At 45.0% G+C, this 18,749-nt stretch overlaps 1 protein-coding gene across 1 annotated transcript in view; it reads right to left on the reverse strand.

Annotated features, from left to right (window-relative positions):
* The window catches only part of DNAH3 (dynein axonemal heavy chain 3), a 117,987-nt gene that overhangs the window by 16,956 nt on the left and 82,282 nt on the right, over window positions 1-18,749 (reverse strand). Inside the window, exons 40-51 of the mRNA XM_054040941.1 lie at window positions 17,307-17,436; window positions 16,569-16,805; window positions 16,002-16,105; window positions 14,165-14,459; window positions 13,064-13,243; window positions 8,861-8,984; window positions 8,589-8,745; window positions 6,668-6,811; window positions 5,424-6,090; window positions 5,171-5,336; window positions 3,445-3,661; window positions 2,065-2,247 (exon numbers count right to left, since the gene is read on the reverse strand). Of these exons, the coding sequence (XP_053896916.1) occupies window positions 2,065-2,247; window positions 3,445-3,661; window positions 5,171-5,336; window positions 5,424-6,090; window positions 6,668-6,811; window positions 8,589-8,745; window positions 8,861-8,984; window positions 13,064-13,243; window positions 14,165-14,459; window positions 16,002-16,105; window positions 16,569-16,805; window positions 17,307-17,436 (2,604 nt within the window). The remainder of the gene's footprint in view (window positions 1-2,064; window positions 2,248-3,444; window positions 3,662-5,170; window positions 5,337-5,423; window positions 6,091-6,667; window positions 6,812-8,588; window positions 8,746-8,860; window positions 8,985-13,063; window positions 13,244-14,164; window positions 14,460-16,001; window positions 16,106-16,568; window positions 16,806-17,306; window positions 17,437-18,749) is intronic.

The raw sequence follows: 18,749 nt of genomic DNA on the forward strand, positions 1-18,749 counted from the left end.
GCAAATACATTGAACAGAATACTTTAACCCTTTGAGTTGCACAGTCTATTGTAAACTGACTGACATGAGCTGAGAGATGCTAATGTGGCATTAGTGAACCATTTGCAGTTATAATTAACTAGGAAAAATGCACATAGCAGTACATTTCAAGCAGAAATAACTATTTTAATTATCTGTCCTGACAGTTTAGTGTATTACTCTATACACAGTCATTTTAACTGCATCTCACCACCATGTTCCTTTTTACAGTTGAAGGCCCAAGGGATATCTCCATTTCACTATTTAAACATCTTCAACACTTCTGCTGACCTGTTGCAGGTACTGAGAACTGGGGGTGAGGGGTGGGGAAGCGTCACAGATTCATGGGACATCAAAAGTGTGCTGAGGAGCTCATTTCTTTTACCATGTGCATGTTACTATTACAGCAGAATGCAGCATAGAGCAATAACTTCAGCGAGAACCCCAGGTACCAGCAGTTGTAAATGTTTTGCATTTCTGCAATAGTTGAGACAGTGCTGGAGAGTCTCACAATCTCTCATGGAGGTCTTTGTGCCACCGACATCTGGTCATGGAGATATTCCCTCTGAGGATGTTTTGTCCTGGCCAATGACTGAGGCTCCTGGGTTACTATCATAATATAAATAATCATAATTTTGTCATGACCATCTCATTCCCCAGTAGTATGGATACAGGGTTCTGGATTAATGACTTGCAAGTCCTGGCCTATATACAAGAATGTCACACACAAAGCACTGCAGGACAGTTTCCAACAGGAAGATGGGATACGATGTTGGGACACCTCATCTCCTATTGTCCAAGACTTAATCTCATCCTTGTAAAGCACACATCTTGCTTTTCTGCTACATTCATTAGAGTGAATGGAACATTAGGCTCGCTGGGCAACATTGTAACAAGACAACATGTTTTGTGGGCCTGTCTGCTAGCACCAAGGGTATGTCTATACCACAATTAAAAAGCCGCGGCTGGCCCGAGTCAGCTGAGTCGGGCTTGTTGTGCTCAGGCTAAGGGGCTGTTTAATTGCAGTGTAGATGTTTGTGCTCGGGCTGGAGCCTGGGCTCTATGACCCTGTGAGGTCGGAAGGCCCCAGAGTTCAGGCTGCAGCCCGAGCCCGAACATCTACACCACAATTAAACAGCCTCATACCGCAAGCCATGTGAGCCTGAGTCAGTGGGCACAGGCCAGCTGCGGGTGTCTAACTGCATTGTAGACTAGTCAAGAGACTAAAGGTGAAATTCTAGGGTCTGTAGAAGGCCCCAATGCTTTGGAGCTACTGCAGTCCCAGTGCATGGGAAATGGAGGTCTGAGAAGCTACTCCTACATGCTGCAGAATTCAGAAACACTAGCACAGAGTGCGGAGTGGGGCTATGGATTGGCTGACAGAGTGACATGGCATAGTAATGTGTCCACAAACTGAAAATACCATAAGACTATAAGCCCCACATAAAGCGGTGGGCTTGGCATATCATAACCTGCTGCTCCAGTTTAGAGACTATGGCTCCTGTCTGCATATAGCAGCCACAGAGTAACTGCACTATGCCCCACATAAACTGTGGGGAAGAGATTTCTCCGTCCCCCCAAACCCTTTATAGGGCCTCTATATAAAACCTGTTTACTGGGGCTTTATGCAGAGGATGAGACTTATTCCAGATAAATAACAATCCTGGAAACATACCCCGCCCATGTAATTAGGTCCATCTCTTTCTTTACTCAGCTGCATAAGGGGACTAACTTTCTCTTTCAGGAAGATCTGAGATCTTGAATTATGTGTGCAAGATGCATGTTAAAGTCAGGACTGGAAAAAGGAATTCTGGGAGCACTGTAGACTTAGTATCTGGCCATCACTAAATACAGCCAGGGTAACATTTGTTAACATTATTAACATCTCAATCATCATCTCTCATGTTTTTGTTTTTTTTAATTGCATTGTTAGGAACTTGGGCCTCACCTGTAAAGTACTTTGCATCTATCTCCTCAACCTCCATTTACTTTGACGGGAGTTGAGACAGATTCAGTACCTCACAGGGACAGGCCCTTGTAAACTACCTTAATAGCTTTGGAAACAGCTGCAGCATCATTAGCCTCCTTTTCATCTGCAGATACTAGCTCCTTCTTTGCATCTACTTCAATCGTTTCTTTTTCTATCTGGATCATCATTTTCTCTGTTTCTGCAGAGGTTTGAATTAGTTCAGGCTGAAGGGCAGTCAGCTCCTTCTGCATTTCTGCAACCTAGTGAAGATATCAAATGAGAGAAATCCTGGTAATTTTCATGTCTATTTCCTGTCTCAATGTGATAGGTTGAAAATGGTAAAGATGTTATGACACATAGTACAATTTAAAAAAGGACACTCAGCATACAAATCACATTTTAAAAAGTAGCCTTCTTGCCTATTTTACTGAGATCTCCTCCTGTTAAAACTGAAGCAGATTTTAAAAATCTAATGTTTTTTTCATATTTGTAATGTCTTTACTTTTTGCAATTCACTCAGCCTGGACACTGATAAACTGATCAGTTTTGCTTTTCTTATAGTCAGCTGGTGTACCCCAATGCTTCCCTCCATTTACATGCATGGATGAGAATGAAATCCAGCATAAACCAGGCAAGGGATACAGAAGTGGGAATAGCAGCAGATCCTTGGGGTACTCTCCTCTACTAGGGAAATGCCCAGAAGTAGGAAGTTCCTTTGTTTTGCCAGGGTCTGTTCCAGGAGTAGCAGGAAGAAGAGCTGGGAAGCTGTAGAGTTGGGGGCTTGGTGGATTTCCTAGTGCAAATCTCCTCAAAAGGTAATGCTCATTCATGCAACAGTAATAATAATTAATGGAGATATCCCATCTCCTAGAACTGGAAGGGACCTTGACAGGTCAGCAAGTCCAGCCCCCTGCCTTCACTAGTAGGACCAAGTACTTATTTTGCCCCAGATCCCCAAGTGGCCCACTCAAGGATTAAACTCACAACCCTGGGTTTAGCAGGCCAATGCTCAAACCACTGAGCTATCCCTCCCCCCTAACTCCCTTTCTGCATCTTCTTCCCATTTTGAAAGGAGGAATAGTCATAGGCATGCACAGCCAATGTCACGAAAGCTCTTGAAGAAACTATGCTACCAGAGATTCTTCAGCTGGGGCTCTGAGAAAACTATAATGTTGCTTGAACTTAACAAAATTTTTCCAACATGTTTGGTTAAGTAGCATTTACTCCATTCAGTCTTAGATTAGGAGATCTACTCTGAAGTTACATGCCACAGTTTCTTAAAATAGCTAAGCAAGAATCTCAGATTTGCTGGTGGCTTTTAAGAGGAAAATTATTAACACAACTGTGAACAGAGAATTAAGTTTGCAACTCTCATTAGCGTTAGCGGCCGCGGTGTGCTAAATTAACCATATGCTATGTTAAAAAAAATATTCTTCAAGTTTTCTGTCTAAACTTACTTGTGAAGATGCAAATTCAAGTTTTTGAAGACCCACAAGATAACGATTTCTCATCATGTCAACTTCTTGCCTCTTGCTATTTAGTAGAGCCTTAAAGGTGAGAATCAGTTCCAGATAAGATGTTGGTGTTACATAGTTGTGTCTTCGCAGTGTGCTGTAATAGCTGACAGAGAGCTCTCTCACACTTTCTTGGAAATATTTGCACATTGACACAACCCTATGGAAAATCTTACATATTAATATGAATGAAAATATCTCTTTATATTAATCCTGGCAATTTTGTGTCCTACTAACTGTTTGGTTATTTCTATTAGCATCTAAAACCATGGAGTCAAAGTCTGCTCTTGGTTACTCCAATGTAAATCCAAAATAACTACACAGAAGTAAATGAAATTATATTGGTGTTACCGAGAGAAATATTTAGCCCATTATTTAAAATATACTGAGATAAATTCTCTTCTCAGAGAGGATTTTCAGAGGTACTGAATATACATAGTTCACACTAAAGTCAAAGGGAGCTTCAAGTATTGAGACCAATAAAAATTGGGCCATAAACCCACACAGACCCAAACTGACTATTGTCCTAGGGTGGCTCCCAACTGGGGTGCCCACCAGCGTCTGGCAGCAGCATCACTGGTGTGCCTGCCCCAGTTTCCCCTTCATTAGTTCCCAGAAATAGTCTAAGCAGTCTTTCTGAATATATATAGTACTTGCAGGGTTAATTTATTACAAAATAAAGCCCTGTATGTATAAATTATAATAAACCGAGTCCCCAACAGTCTATCAGTGTCCCACCTCATCTCAGTGTCTCCCATCATGGTTACTCTCAGGTATTGCTCTGGCATCTCTCAGCAGACCTCACCCTAGCCCTCAACCCTCTCTGGCCCCGGCTCTCTGGCTCAGGAAGGTCAACAAAGTCTGCTGAGTTCCAGGCATTCCTCCCTCTGCAGATTTCCCACAGGCAACTCTCTGGCATAGGTGCCGACTTTCTCATTTTACTGGGGGTGCTCGACCCCTGCTTGCCCCAGGCCCCACCCCCACTCCACCCCTTCCCCCAAGCTCCACCACTGGCTTTTCCCACCCTCGCCCCACCTCTTCCCATGGCTGCCCTGCCTCTTCCCACCCTGCTCCACCCCTCCCCCTGGCACCTCCTGCATGCCACCGAACAGCTGATCTGCAGTGGGCAAGAGATGTTGGGAGGGAGCGGGAGGAGCTGATCGGTGAGGCCACCGGTGGGTGCTGAACACCCGCTATTTTCTTCCCATGGGTGCTTCAGCCCCGGAGCACTCATGGAGTTGGCACCTATGCTCTCTGGTGCTCCTTCTGTCTCTCCTCTGTTCCCAGGTAGCTCTCACCCGTGCTTTCCTGTCTTCTTTCAGAGACCCCTCAGGCAGCTCTCACCTGTCCTTTTCCTGACTGACTCCATCTGCACTCTAAGGCAGTTCTGACTCACCAGGTCTATCCCCCCTTGGCTCTAGAGCCCAGGTGTCTTCTTTTAAGCCCCATCTATGGGTGAAATGACCAGTCTTACAGGGCCAGTGTCACCCTGTAAAAACATCAGTGGAGTTGCACTCTTGTAACTAAGGGTATGTTGACATTTTGAGCTGAAGCTGATAACCACATCTTCAGCTGAAGCATCACATAGCTGTGATGTTATCCTTATATGATGCTTCAGCTGGAGATGTGATTATCAGCTTCAGAACCCTCTTGACAAATAAACACATACGCTTTTCTAATTTCATCTTCGAGTTCGACATCCTCCAAAAACTTGTTTGCAACCATTTCCAAAGCATCAGTGGGCCAGGTCTGGAACCAGTCAATGGTGCAGCAGTTTATCAGTGAAGGGAACATTCGTAGTCGATTCCGGAATGCATCTCCAATTGGACTCATTGCTGGAAAGAATGCATATTGTTCTTAAGTCCACCAACAGTTAAGAGGCAGAAAGATTTAGAATAAGACATTGTGCGTTATATACAGACCTAAGACAATATGTAAATTTTTCTTCACTCTTTCAATAAAGAAGTTGTACATAGCAAGTGGAGTAGCCTCGATTTTCCTGCCTTCCGTCCTTGCTGCAGCCTGCATTTTCTCAACAATGTCAGCCTTCTCATCTGCTGCGAAGATATTAGGCACATCACCTGTATTTAAAAGCATGTTAATATCCTCCACAAATGACTCGTCCTTTATTTGATTGTCACAGAACAAAAAAGACACATCTTTGTTACTGACGCCAGTCTGCAGCATGATTCGTTTCACATCCTCCTTCCATTCGTTGTTGCCATAGGACTTCGTGATTTCAATCTGAAAAAGCTCAAAAGCATTCATGAAGGTGGCCAGCTTGGTAGCACTTTGTCGCCCACTCCCACCAATTCCCACCAAAAGCAAATGACCATTGTCCTGTTTCAGTACTCTGCATATCCTTGAGATATGCTCGATGGCAAACTTAAACATGACCAAGGACATTGGAGCCTTGCTGATATTGTTGTACTCATCAAGGTAATATTCCATCACGGTTGTCAGTTGCTTTAAGTCTGTGATTTCATCATAGGCTTTTACATCACTTTCTGGTTTAAAGTAGTCTCCAAAGAAGAGGCTGCGGATATTATTATCGGTGATCTTGCCAGTAGGTGACAGATGACTCAGTACCTATGCAAAAGACAAGATTCAACTGATAATTCAGACTCTATTTTTTCTCTAAAGAAATACTCATCCATATCCACACAGTAGTAGGTCCTACTACTGTGGAAATGCTATCTTCCAGCTGTTCCAGTATATTATTTTAGACCAAAAAAAGCAAAACAATGTATGCTGAAATGTTTTTCAGATATGCATACCTCAAAATATGGGCATTCTGATTTCACTGTCCAGTATAGGTCCAAGTTTCCAAAAAGCCTAATAATATACCCACAGCATGTATGGACCCTTCCAAATATGCACAAATCAAATAACAGCATGGCTAACTACCTCAGCCCCAGTCCTGCCAGTTACTCATTCCAGGCGATCTCCTGCCCCTGGAGAGAGCCCCACTCAAGTCAGGAGTCCACCTGCAAAGAGTAATTTGCAGGATGAGATCCCTAACTTGCATATTGAGGGTGCACCAATGGAGACGGTTCAAATTGTTTTCTAATATTGCTACAGTATATCTGAAGTGTTGAATTAGTTTTGTAAATTTGTCAGTCCCATCTACCTGTCCAAACTGTTCTCAGTGTATAAGCCAGTGTACCTTATCAACACTCTGCTTGAAGTTGTTTGATGTTGTTTCTTTTACCATCTTAAAGAACATCTCCCTGTCATCATTGTCAATTAAGCGGTCATAGAAAACTCGATAAACTTCATGGATCCAAAGTCTGATCAGCTTATCCCCATCCTGTAAAAGCAGATATAAATGAATAGATCAACATTTAACGGGCAGCACTTGTTTCATAACAAAGTAGTCAGATCTCCATTTAAGGCCTGATCCACCTCTCACTAAAGTCAATGGGAGTCTTTCAGTTGTGAGAGTGCAAGCAAATGGGTCAACTGGCTTCCTCAATACGTAATGATTGTGTCATATCTTTCCTGCCAATACAGTCTTGGCCTCTGCTCACAAAGCACTTAACTATTGTTACATCAAGGGTGTTTATCTTTGGAGGACTTTATGATGATTTTTCATATTTTAGAATAATACCAGTGGCAATGAACAAAGGACGTGTGACTCATGACACGGGTTTTTAGGAGCAATCCTTCCATAGAGCAATAAACAATTGGGGTGAAATCCATGTCTCTCTGAAAGCAGTTTAGTCCGGAGTACATTCTCATCTCAAGGAATAAGGATTAACATGCATAACTCCCACCCCTGTAGTAACATTAACAAAGGTCCCCACCCTGACACACCCCTCCTGCCCTAATAGTGCCCCCTGCAGGCTTGCTATATCAAAGCTGGCACAGAGATCCTTAGAGGACAGCTGCAACTGTCTTTCTCAGTTCCTGCACCAGAAGAACTCTCCCCTGGCTAGATCAAGGGTTTTTATGGCCACTTGTAGTAGGGCAGCGACTGCGCTCCTAGAGAAAAGGCTAGGCTGATTGGGGAAGCAGCCACAGCTGGGGCCACACCCCAATCAGGCCACAGCTAGCCCTATAAAAGGGCTGTGAGCCAGGAGCTAAGGCAATCTCTCTCTAGTTGTAGAGAGAGAAGGGGACCTGAGTAGTGTAGTGCTGGGGAATAGGGCAAAGGAGCTGGGGAGCTCCAACCTGGCAATTCCCCAGGCTGCTTGCCCTGTGCAAGGCCTACAGAGGTGTAGCCTGGGGTTAGGCAAAGGCAGCAGGTCCAAACCCCCTCTGTCAGTGATGAGTGGTTTACAGACTACAGTCTGCCCCAGTGAGCGGGGGCTAGGTGGTGACTGGCAGTAGCCACTGAGGCAAGGTGGGGATAGGAGATTGGGGGTTCCCCTGGGAGGGGAGACCCAGAGCAGGGTTACTATGGAGGGCAGAACCCCAGGGAAAGGGGCTCTGGGAGGGACACGGGGCCAGCGGCAGGCGAGACACTGGCCTGCAGCGGGTGCTCCGGGCTGGAAAAGAGCTAATTCCCAGAACGACCAGCAGGAGGTGCCGCTGGTGGTGAGTCTCGCTTCGCTACAGCACTTTATGCCACTAGCCCTTTTACCCAGTGTAAAGGGATGAGAATGTTCCCTAACTTGCTTAATAGCTTTGTTTGGCTTTTTTATATTACATAGAAACTTCCATCATCAGCTAATAGCAAGATATGTTTTTGGGGGCCAAGCTTTTCAACCTCTTTGTGCATCAGCTCCCTCATCTGTAAAATGGGGATAATAATCCTTCTCTTCTCTCTTCTTCCTTTGTCTTGTCTAGTTAGGTAACAAGTTCAGGGGTAGGGACTGTCTCCTACTATGGATATTACAGGGCCAAACACATCAGGGCCCTGATCTACCAGTTACTGTAATACAAGCAAATTAATAATATCTGAACATTTTTCTTAATCAAGAGGAAGGAGGAAAGTGCACAGCAAAATATTCAGGCCCAATCCTGCTCTCAGTTATATTCATGCAAACCTATTAAAATTACAGTGCATGTTAGTGAAGAGAATTTAGCTTTAATACTTTATTTTTTTAACTAATCGTTTTATGAATAGTTAAATAGCAGCCTACTTGTAAATGGGTGTGTGGACACAACAGCACTCCTCTAACAACACGGGAGAAATCACGCAGATTAAAGACGTAATGGGATTTTGAAGGAGTTGGAAGAAAATTCTCGACAGCCATTTTATAAATAGCCATTGTCGCTTGGATTATCATCTTGCCAAGCCTTAAAAAATAAATAAAAAGAAGAGAAAGGTGAATTTAATTGTGAGGCATGCAAATGAAAGATCTGAGACAATATGTTCTCTGTAAAATAGTCTCAGGAAACATATCACCATTACCTTGTAAATACAGCTTCAAATCCTTTGCTGAAATGCCAGTCAACAATTGAAGAGAAAATCTTGGTTAAAACGTCATCATCAAAAGCATTGATGGAAATAATATTCAAGTGTCGTGTGAAACGCCCTGTAATACACAGTGAATGACACAGTCATGTCCAGTACTGCACAACTTTCTTTCCACCTTACACCCAGGGCCGGCTCCAGGCACCAGCCCACCAAGCTTGTGGTTGGGGTGGGACCTGGAGGGGGCGGCGTGGTGCGGTGCTCCGGCTCCGGCCGCCGGGGAGAGCGGGGCCACGACTGGGCTCTCCACCCTCCCACCAGCGCTCTGGCTGGTGGGGAGAGCGGAGCCCCAGCCGGGCTCGCCACCCTCCTCCCGGCGCTCTGGCCGGCGGGGAGAGCGGAGCCCCGGCTGGGCTCTCCGCCCTCCTCCCGGCGCTCTGGCCGGCGGGGAGAGCGGAGCCCCGGCTGGGCTCTCCGCCCTCCTCCCGGCGCTCTGGCCCGCGGGGAGAGCGGAGCCCCGGCCGGGCTCTCCGCCCTCCTCCTGGCGCTCTGGCCACCGGGGAGAGCGGAGCCGCGGCGGGCTCTCCGCCCTCCTCCCGGGGCTCCAGCCACCAGCGGAGCCGTGGTGGGCTCGCCACCCTCCCCCCGGCGCCCTCCCCCTCGGTGCCCTCCCCTGCCGCCCTCGGGGGGGAGGAAGCGGGGGTAGCGGGAGGCTTTTTTGCCTGGGGCGGCAAAAAAGCCAGAGCTGGCCCTGCATACACCTACCATTTGTCTAGCAGTGACCATCTTATTAGTGATAAAATCAAGCTTCAAAATTTGGATCTGGATCTGGTTCCAGGGTTTTCTTTCAGGCACATTTCTACACCTTAATAAAATGACCCTATCGCTAGGTGAGACTGATATGAGATTATAAACTGGGTTATAGTTTGCTTCAGTATTGTGCATAGCTCTTAAAAGAATGTCAGTGTCTAACATGAAGGGCCTGATTCTCATTTAAACTAAGGCTGCTTGATACTGCTGTAAACCTGGGCTCAGATTGGCCCGCATATCGTGGCACAGCACACTGGTACATCTCTCAAGCAGCAATATTGATCTCCTGAATCGATGCTTTCATAAAAACAAAATAATACAAAAAAGTAATGCCTTGCCTACATTTAGAAGTTTTGCTGCTTTTAAGTATACTAGTACAATGAATGCAGGCCCATCCACCCCAGAGTAGATGCAATTATATCTGTATAAAAGTGCTTATACTAGTACAACTTATTCCGGTTCTCCAAAGTGAAATAAACTGTAGCAGCATAGAGTACCTTACATCAGTATAACTGCGTCTTCACTAGGGCTTTTAGCAGCATACTAATGTCAGCAAAAAATTACACTCCTACTGGTGAAACTTTTCAAGTGTGTAGACCAGTCTTCAAACTCTAAGGTCTTATTTTCTCTGTGACAATCAGGGTCCAGACACCCCAAGGGGAGACCAAAAGGCTTAAACCCCAAAAATGAGATATATATACAGACCATGATTATCATAGGCACCGACTCTGTGGGTGCTCCAGGGCTGGAGCACCCATGGAGAAAAATTAGCGGGTGCTCAGCACCCACTAACAGCCAAGCTTCCCCCTCTCCTCCTGCCCCTCAGAGCCTCTCCCGCATCGGCAGCCTCACTGATCACTCCTCCCCCTCCCTCCCAGTGCATTCCGGTCAGCTCCAGGAGGGAGGGGAAGGAACGGGGACAGGGTGCACTCGGGGGAGAGGGTGAAAAGAGGCGGGGAAGAGGCAGGGCAGGGGCAGAGGTGAGGCAGTGGCTTGGGGAAGGGGTGAAGTGGGGGTGGGGCCTGATGCGGACAAGGGTTGGGGGTTGAGCACCCACTGGGGGTAGAGAGGAAGTTGGTGCCTATGATGGTTATGAATTTATATATTTGTGTCTATAGAAAACTGTGCTCATAAACTGTAATGCAATTTCAGCTCTACCTCACAGTAGGGCAGTGAGCAGTCAGGCAGGTGGAGACACCTCCCGAACCAGTTGTTTACACAAACTTGGCTTCAAGTAACTATCCATTGTCCAGCCCAGGAAAGGACAATGGTAGACTGTTGGGGTTAATGGAAAGACATGGATGCAACTCTACAATGAAAAGAACATTCCGGCTCAGAACATCAAGTCAGGAGGAAGTATCCCCATTCTGAATTACCATGAGTCACCATGGACTGGAATGGGCGGGGAAAAAGCCCTTTTCAAATCAGGCTTGGAACTGAGGTATTTCCTCCAGAATTTGGGAGACAGTTTCGAGGCAGAAGGCAGTCTATGAATGCTGGACCCCACCTATGGCTAGGGGGTACATTGTTTTAAGGCAATATGTGACTCTTATTAGAAAAGGGATTTTATCTAATAGGAAAGTGCAAGCCAGAGGTTGCGTCTCTATGTTTGGTTTCTGTGTGACCAGGGCCGGCGCTTCCATTTAGGCGACCTAGGCGGTCGCCTAGGGTGCCAGGATTTGGGGGGCCAGCAATTCTGCGGCGGGTCCTTCACTCGCTCCGGGATCTGCCGCCGAAATGCCCCGAAGACTGGGAGCGCAGAAGGACCCCTGCCTAGGGCGCCAAAAACCCTGGCATCGCTCCTGTGTGTAACTCATATATGTTTGCTTTCCCCCTACTATTCCATCTTGGAATCTGCGGTTTTTCTATTAAATACACTTTTTGTATTTTAATCCCAAATAGCTCTCTGGGGTACAAACTGTGTGGAGTGTGTATGCCAAAGTGAGTTGATAACTGGGGCACTAATTTCATGCCTTGAAGTTCAGAGGTGAGGAACCAGAGGAGAATGGTCAGAGTGTCTGCTAATTAAGAACTCAGGGAAGACGTATTTGGGGAGACTCAGGACTTGAAAGGGCTGTTCGTGTCACCCTGTAAAGAGTAACTGGATTGGTCAGAGCCGGGATGAGACCTTGTGCTTTTGGGATCTGAACCATAGCCACACAGCACCAAGACCAGGCAAGGTTACAGGGCAGATGATGCCAGAATCCCTTACTGGTCTGGGTGGACCCCAAAACAGCACAAAGGCATGTTCTTACCTCATGATAAGTAAGGGTATACCTACACTTTGATCTGGGGATGTGATTCCCAGCTCGAGTAGACATACTTGCGCTAGCTCTAATAGAGTTAGTGTGCTAAAAATAGAAGTATAGCAGTAGTAGCAGGAGTGGCGAGAAGGGCTAGCTTCCCTCAGTACAAACCCAACATCTCTAATGGGCACACACTCAAGGCTGTTAGTCCTCTCACTGTTTGCGCTGCCATGGCTACATTCTACTTCTAGTGCATTAGCTCAGTGAGGAGCTAGCACAAGTATGTCTACCCGAGCTGGGAATCATACCCCCAACTCGAACTGTGGACATACCCTGAGATGAGCTAAAATTCTGGTGAATGCAAGACAATCTGTAGTTTTCACACAAGTTAGCAAATTAAGATAAACCTTAGATTCACCCTAGTTTTCACCTTGACCTGGTAACATGTGCAAAAGCTACAAACTGCCTTGTCTACACTAGGATTTTACTGTGTTAGTCAGCATTTGTTATCTAACATGTGATAAGAACATATCTGTTCCTAAGCGTTTGGTATTATTTTCAGGCTTTGTATTTTCTGTTGATTATTAAACCCACCCGGAGGAAACAGACGCGGATTAAACTTGAGTCATCATCATCATCATCATCATCCCTATACCATCAGGTGAGGCAGAAGTCAAACAAAGCCAATCATCCTTATCCTGGGCTCATTTTTCCAGCCCCTTTATATTCAGATGTAATAATAAACAGAGCACTGTTTGTATACAAAGATTTAGTTTGTGGAAAGCTAAGGTGTGAATCTACCCCATGCTAGCCTGCCACAGACTAACTGTCCATGTGGACAGTTCATTAATGCATTTTGATCTAGTTCCATTTCAAAGAGAACTAGATCAAAGCACATTGACAAACTGTTAATGCGCATGATCAGGGTCCACATGGACAGTTATCCTGCAGCATGCTAGTCTACACTCACACCCCAGCTTGCCGCAAACTAATTATTCATGTAGACAAGATCATAGTCTTCTATTTGAATAATATTAGGTAAGCCAGGCTTCCCTCTATAACCTCAGTCAACTAGACAATGGGTTGTCGTAGTGAGGTATTTCTATATTATATTATAATTATATTATATTTATTTATTTCCTACCTGTAATATCATTCCTTCCTCCACCAGGAGGGCCCATTGCTGAAACAAGTAAGACATCTATGATATCAAGCCTGGATGTATCCTTCTTGTCATACCAGTGACCATGATCAATCCACTGTCTAAGAAGCTCAATAGGTGGTTGGGCTCCGTACACCTCCTTTGCAGGCATGTTTAGGTCGTCTAAAAGGAACGTTCATGTCTTACGAAATAAATCAAAGCACAGATACCTAGTATCTCTCTCAACAAGGAACAGGTTACCTTTCATTGTTATTATTTCTCTTTGATGCAACAACTGAATCTAATGTAATTATACCATGCAGGGGTAATTTTTTTATAGTGAAAGATATTGGTTTAATTTTGTTTGGCTGATGGGGTGTTTTTTTGTTTTGTGTTTACTTAAGATCACAAATTGCAACATAAAGTACCAAACTGCACAGATTTAAAGTAAGTGAGCGAACCATCTTCAAGACAAGCACCACTTCAATGCAGTGGCACTGGACCACTTTTTACAGTGGGGGGTGCTGAAAGCAAGAAATCCCCAAACTTTTTACCTCGCACCCTCTCTGTCTGTGCTCCCTCTCCCCAGAGCTGGGGCCAGGACCGGAGTATGGCTCTGGGAGGTAGGGAGGACATGGACAGGGGTAAGGGGGCTGAGGCTGGGACCACAGCCGTGGGAGGGAGCAGAGTCCCGGGTGGGGGGCCAGCAGCCAGATCCCTGCATACAGGGCCTGGAGCAAAACCCTGGCGCGGGTCCTGCAGCCAGGACCCTGGGTGTGGGGCCAGGAGCAGAGCCCCAGACACAGGTCCTCATCTGGGACCCTGGGTGCGGGACCAGGAGCGGATTCCTGGGTGCAGGGCCAGCAGCAGCGGAACCTCATGCAAAACATGGGGGTGCTGCAACACCCCCGCACCCCTAGTTTTCATGCCTGTGCTTCAATGTATGTAAATTTTCCAGCAGGGGACAGTCCTAATCCTTTCACAGATGCCTTAAAAAAAAAAAGCAAGTAGCATGGCAATGTATAATTACCAGACCAATGAAGCACTTAGTTCTCCTGAAGCTTGAATTTACATGAAGAAATAAGAACACATAAGTTGTCTTACCTACAAATATTATAGCTTTTTTCCCCACGGGAGGCCCAAATAGTCCCTTTCTTCTTCTGTCCAGCTTTGACATAATAATATCCTGGGTTTGGTTAGCTGAAGTTCTTGCAGAGAAGTTGATGCAGTTAGGGACGTATTTAAGCTTTGGAAGTTGCAGCAGAAAGCTGTTGGTAATAGCGGACTTTCCTGTGCCAGTGGGGCCCACAAACAGCAAGGGGATGTTATGTTCCACATATGTTTTTAGAAAAAAAGATTGCCTGGCTGTTTCCATTGTTGGAATTATAAGCTCGGACACCTATTATATGGAAAATTAAAATACCATGTGGAAAACAAATACTGTAATCACTGAGGTTTGAAATCAACTTACTGCAGTGAGTTTATTGCCCAAAAAAGGAGTTTTTTAAAATTACTTCTATATGTAAATAAAGGTTATTACAAGTTTCTTGTAGATACTGTAAATGGTAAGTAAGGAGCTGCTTTTGTTCTGTGTTTGTACAGCACCCAGCACAATGGAGCCCGATCCATGACTAGGGCTCCTAGGCATTGTGACAATTCAAAGCAAAAATGGGAGCATTGGATAATTCCTAATTTGGGGCTCAATTCCGCCCTTCACTGTGCAAAGGGAAGGGGTAAAATGTCACAGGGAGTCTCTTCTCCCCCCACATCAGTGGGACAGCTATGTGCTGTGTACTTAAAAGTTATTTTTAAATGATGAAATAAAGATCCAGCCTTCTTCTTTCCACATATGTCATGTAGATGCTAGCTGTACTGATATCTAGCATGTCAATGAGGAATAGTGGTAATGAGGCAATGGTTAACAACATTTTGAACTTCTTAAAGATTTCTACAACCATTAATGAATTTAACCCCACATCACACCTGCAAGGCAGGTGTAACAGTGTGGTTCACCCCTTAAGGGCTGGGACTAGCCAGCCCTGATTATACAATGAGCCACTCTATACAGAGCAGCAGGAGGCTGCAGTAAAAGAGGGAATGCCCAGGGATTAGAGACTGCTAGGAGAGTGAGCAGGTTCTAGCAGAGAGTCCTGGGAGTTAGGACTGAGACTCTGACCAGGCAGGGCCTGGGAGTGGCCTGCCAAAGCAGAAAAGATGCCAGGCAGGAAGGCCTGGGAGGAGGAAGAGAAACCTTTGCCTTGTGTGGGCTTTTGGATGGAAAGAGGGGAAAGTGAGGCAGACTGCCTGTGGTATGACCTTAGGCTTAGACCTTAGACGTGGGAGGCAGTCAGCCCTGATACAATTGGGAAGTATCATTAACCTCACTTTGCAGATGGGGAAACCAAGGCACAGAGAGATTAAGTTCAAAGCTTGCCATTAAAATGTGGATGCCTCTGTTCTGGGTTGTTCTCCAGTGTTCAGGCTTCTTGGACCCCCTAAGTTGGCCTCCCCGTCCTAAGGAAGCTGTGAGTCAATTCATGTAGAAGTGCTGATTAATTCATGTTGTATTACACTAGGTCTCAACCTGAACACCCAAAAACAGGCACCAAAAATCAGAGGCTGCTTCTTGGTTAAGTGACTTGCCCAAGGTCATACAAGGATTCTGTAACAAAGCCAGGAATTGAGCCCAGATCTTTCACCACAAGATCACCCTTATGCTCCATATTTACCTTTTGTACTGAGATTTAAATATAGGTCTGACATCAGAACCAAGGGTTAAGCGGGAGAGAGCCCATACAGCTTAAGACACTACACAGTAAGCAGAAAGAAGTCATATATAAATTAATCATAGCTATCAAATGTAACTGACTTGTAGCTCTGTCATTTCATAACACTGTTTTCATCACTGAGTTCTTTTCTATAATGAAAAAAAAAGGTTAACCTTTGCACCAGCAGGGATATTTTGCTCCTCCCTAGTGATGTAATCAGTCCATATGTTCCATTGTCCACTGGCTTGCTTGTGAAAATAGAAGTCATACACACTCCCTGTTAAACAAAACACAGAATATAGGAAAACTGACTGAACAGACGGTCAAAATAATGTCATGTCACTTTAGCATCTACAGTATTTCCCCCTAGTCCTTTCTAGTACAAGGGTAGAAATGATCAAATGAAAGAATTTTCCTGATTTTCAGTTCTTCACATGGCCTGTGTGGCGATGAATGCCTCCTAAATAACACTGAATAGCCTCCTCTCCCATTGAACCTCACTGTCAGGAAGTTGTTAGCTGCAACAGATTTCACCGTTTAGGTCAATCTGGGGCACATGCTCCTCTTGTTAGAGCAACAAAAAAGAGCTCCCCACAGTGTATCCTTCAGGCATGGCTGCAGGATCTCCGCAGCAAAGGAAAAGTGCCAGGCACCCCAGTCTGCCCGGCAGTGCTAGAGAGGATTTGGCAGGGTTTGTAAAGCAAGACTAAGCAATACAAATACAGTTTATGTAGAAACACCTTTTTCCGGAAAGATGTTGTTTTTGGTGAGCTTCAGGCTTTTGGGGCGTGGGTTCTCATCATCCATTCCCATGAGCAAGTTGCGGAAAAACAGATCAAATTTCTTTCTGCTGTCTGCATTGATGGTCCCACCAATTGTCCAAACCAATGCGAAAAGGAAAAGCCCCTGTAGCCATAAGATGATCTGCTGACTAGACATGGTTTCACCTTCTTCTTCACCCGATTTCCTTATTTCATCTAAAAAATGCATTCAAATCTTGGTTAAATGATCAAAATCTGCTTTCGTAAAAAAATCATTCTAAGCCAGATCCTCAGCATTGCCTTCAATGGCGCTATGTCATTTTTCACCAGGTGAGACTCTGGCCCTGTTTTGATGGTGCAATATATTGTTTTCAGTTAAAAATGAATGAATGGGAAATATTTAAAGGAGTTCTAAATATTTCATTAGGATGCTAGCAAACAGCATGCTAAACATCTGGGGCCATGCCCACAATGCCTTACTCAGGCCTGTAAAGTACTCTCAGATCCTGAGTTGAGAGGTGCTATATAAGGCGCAAAAGACTGTTGTTATTACTAGGTCAGTGAAAAAGACCTATGGCATATGATCCACACCCCCAAAGCACTTGCTTCATTCAAAATGAAGTCTTCTAGCATTAACTTGTCTCTAGTGGCCTGGATTTTCTATTCTTATGACATATCAGGAAAAAATAAGAGGCTGAAGCATTAAAAGATACTGACCGAGCAGACAGGTATAGAGTTTCATCATGCTATAGGTTAGATGGATAGCGGATGTCTGTACTATGATTTTGCAATGAAGGCGAATAAATTCCAAGCAAGGCTGGACTAGCCACATAAACATGTCATCAATCTGCAAGCGGAACAGGAAACAGTTTTAAAACAGTGTAGGAGTGGCATTATTTTCCTTACTTACCTAGACCTGTATCAAAGGTTTATTTGACTTAGCTGTTCAATAAAAGTGGATCCTTAAGGCACCAATAATTCTGCCTGGGTTGGTGGTGGGGGAGATTGGGGAGTGGCCTTGACAAGGCACTATGGGAGTTGCCACAGAGCCTGACAGTGGAAAGAAGCTGTTTTTGTCACAGGCAAATAAATGGTTTGGAATAGGAAGTTTGTTCTCCTCTTATTAATCCAGACAGCAGAAGGACCTTTCCACCTTGGAGAGCTGTTACTCCACCCAGGCAAAGGGACTAAATATGGGAAGACCGCATTTCACTGAGGTTTACAGGATAATCTGAGAAAGTAAATCCAAGGTCTAGTAAGCATACAGCAGAAGGAACAAAGACCAGGGTTCCATCAGACCATTAAGGGCACTGGGGGTAGTGCATAGTCACCTCATCCCATTATGAAATGTCTTCTGGAGCTCCCCAGTATGCAGGGAGAGTGTGACTGTGACGTTGTGCAGTCTATATGGTTTTATAAAAACATGATAATAAGTGAATATAATGTAACTGGGATAGTTTTAGAAAAATATGGTAATAAGTTAATATAATGTAACTGGGATATGCTTCATGCAAAAGGTCTCTTGTAAGGTATCATTACAAAGCTTATAATCTACTGAGTGTGATCATCCAATTTGTATAAATGTACCACTCTTGTATCTAAAACTAGAAATATAAAATATAACTCTGAGGGCCTACTGTAATTATGTAAAGTGTGGGCCATTAATGATGGTTTGGAATCTTGATGACTCCCATTGTCTGCAGATTGCTGTGTTTACCTGTGAGTCTTCCTGTATATGTGTGTGCTGGCAAGTGGGTAATGAAGTCTTGCAGTGACATGTGATCATGTCACCTGAACTGGAATCCATCTTTAACCTGGTGCTTTTCCAGTGAGGGGGGCTGGAAACCCAGAGGGACAAAGGGTTCCCGCCTTATGCAAAAGATATATAAAGGGGTGGAACAGAACAAAGGGGGGAGAGGAGCCATCATGAAGAATCCCCTAGCTATCACCTGAGCTGCAACAAGAGCTGTACCAGGGGAAAGAATTGTGCCCAGGCCTGGAAGGTGTCCAGTCTGAGAAAAAGCTTACTGAAGCATCTCTGACAGAAGGGTGACCAGACGTCCCGATTTTATCGGGACTGTCCCGATATTTCCTTGTTTGTCCCGCGTCCCGACCAACATTAGGTCGGGACACTGGACAAACAAGCAAATACTCCAGAGC

The sequence above is a fragment of the Malaclemys terrapin genome, chromosome 10 (assembly GCF_027887155.1).
Source record: "Malaclemys terrapin pileata isolate rMalTer1 chromosome 10, rMalTer1.hap1, whole genome shotgun sequence".
In the NCBI taxonomy this organism is placed as follows: domain Eukaryota; kingdom Metazoa; phylum Chordata; order Testudines; family Emydidae; genus Malaclemys; species Malaclemys terrapin.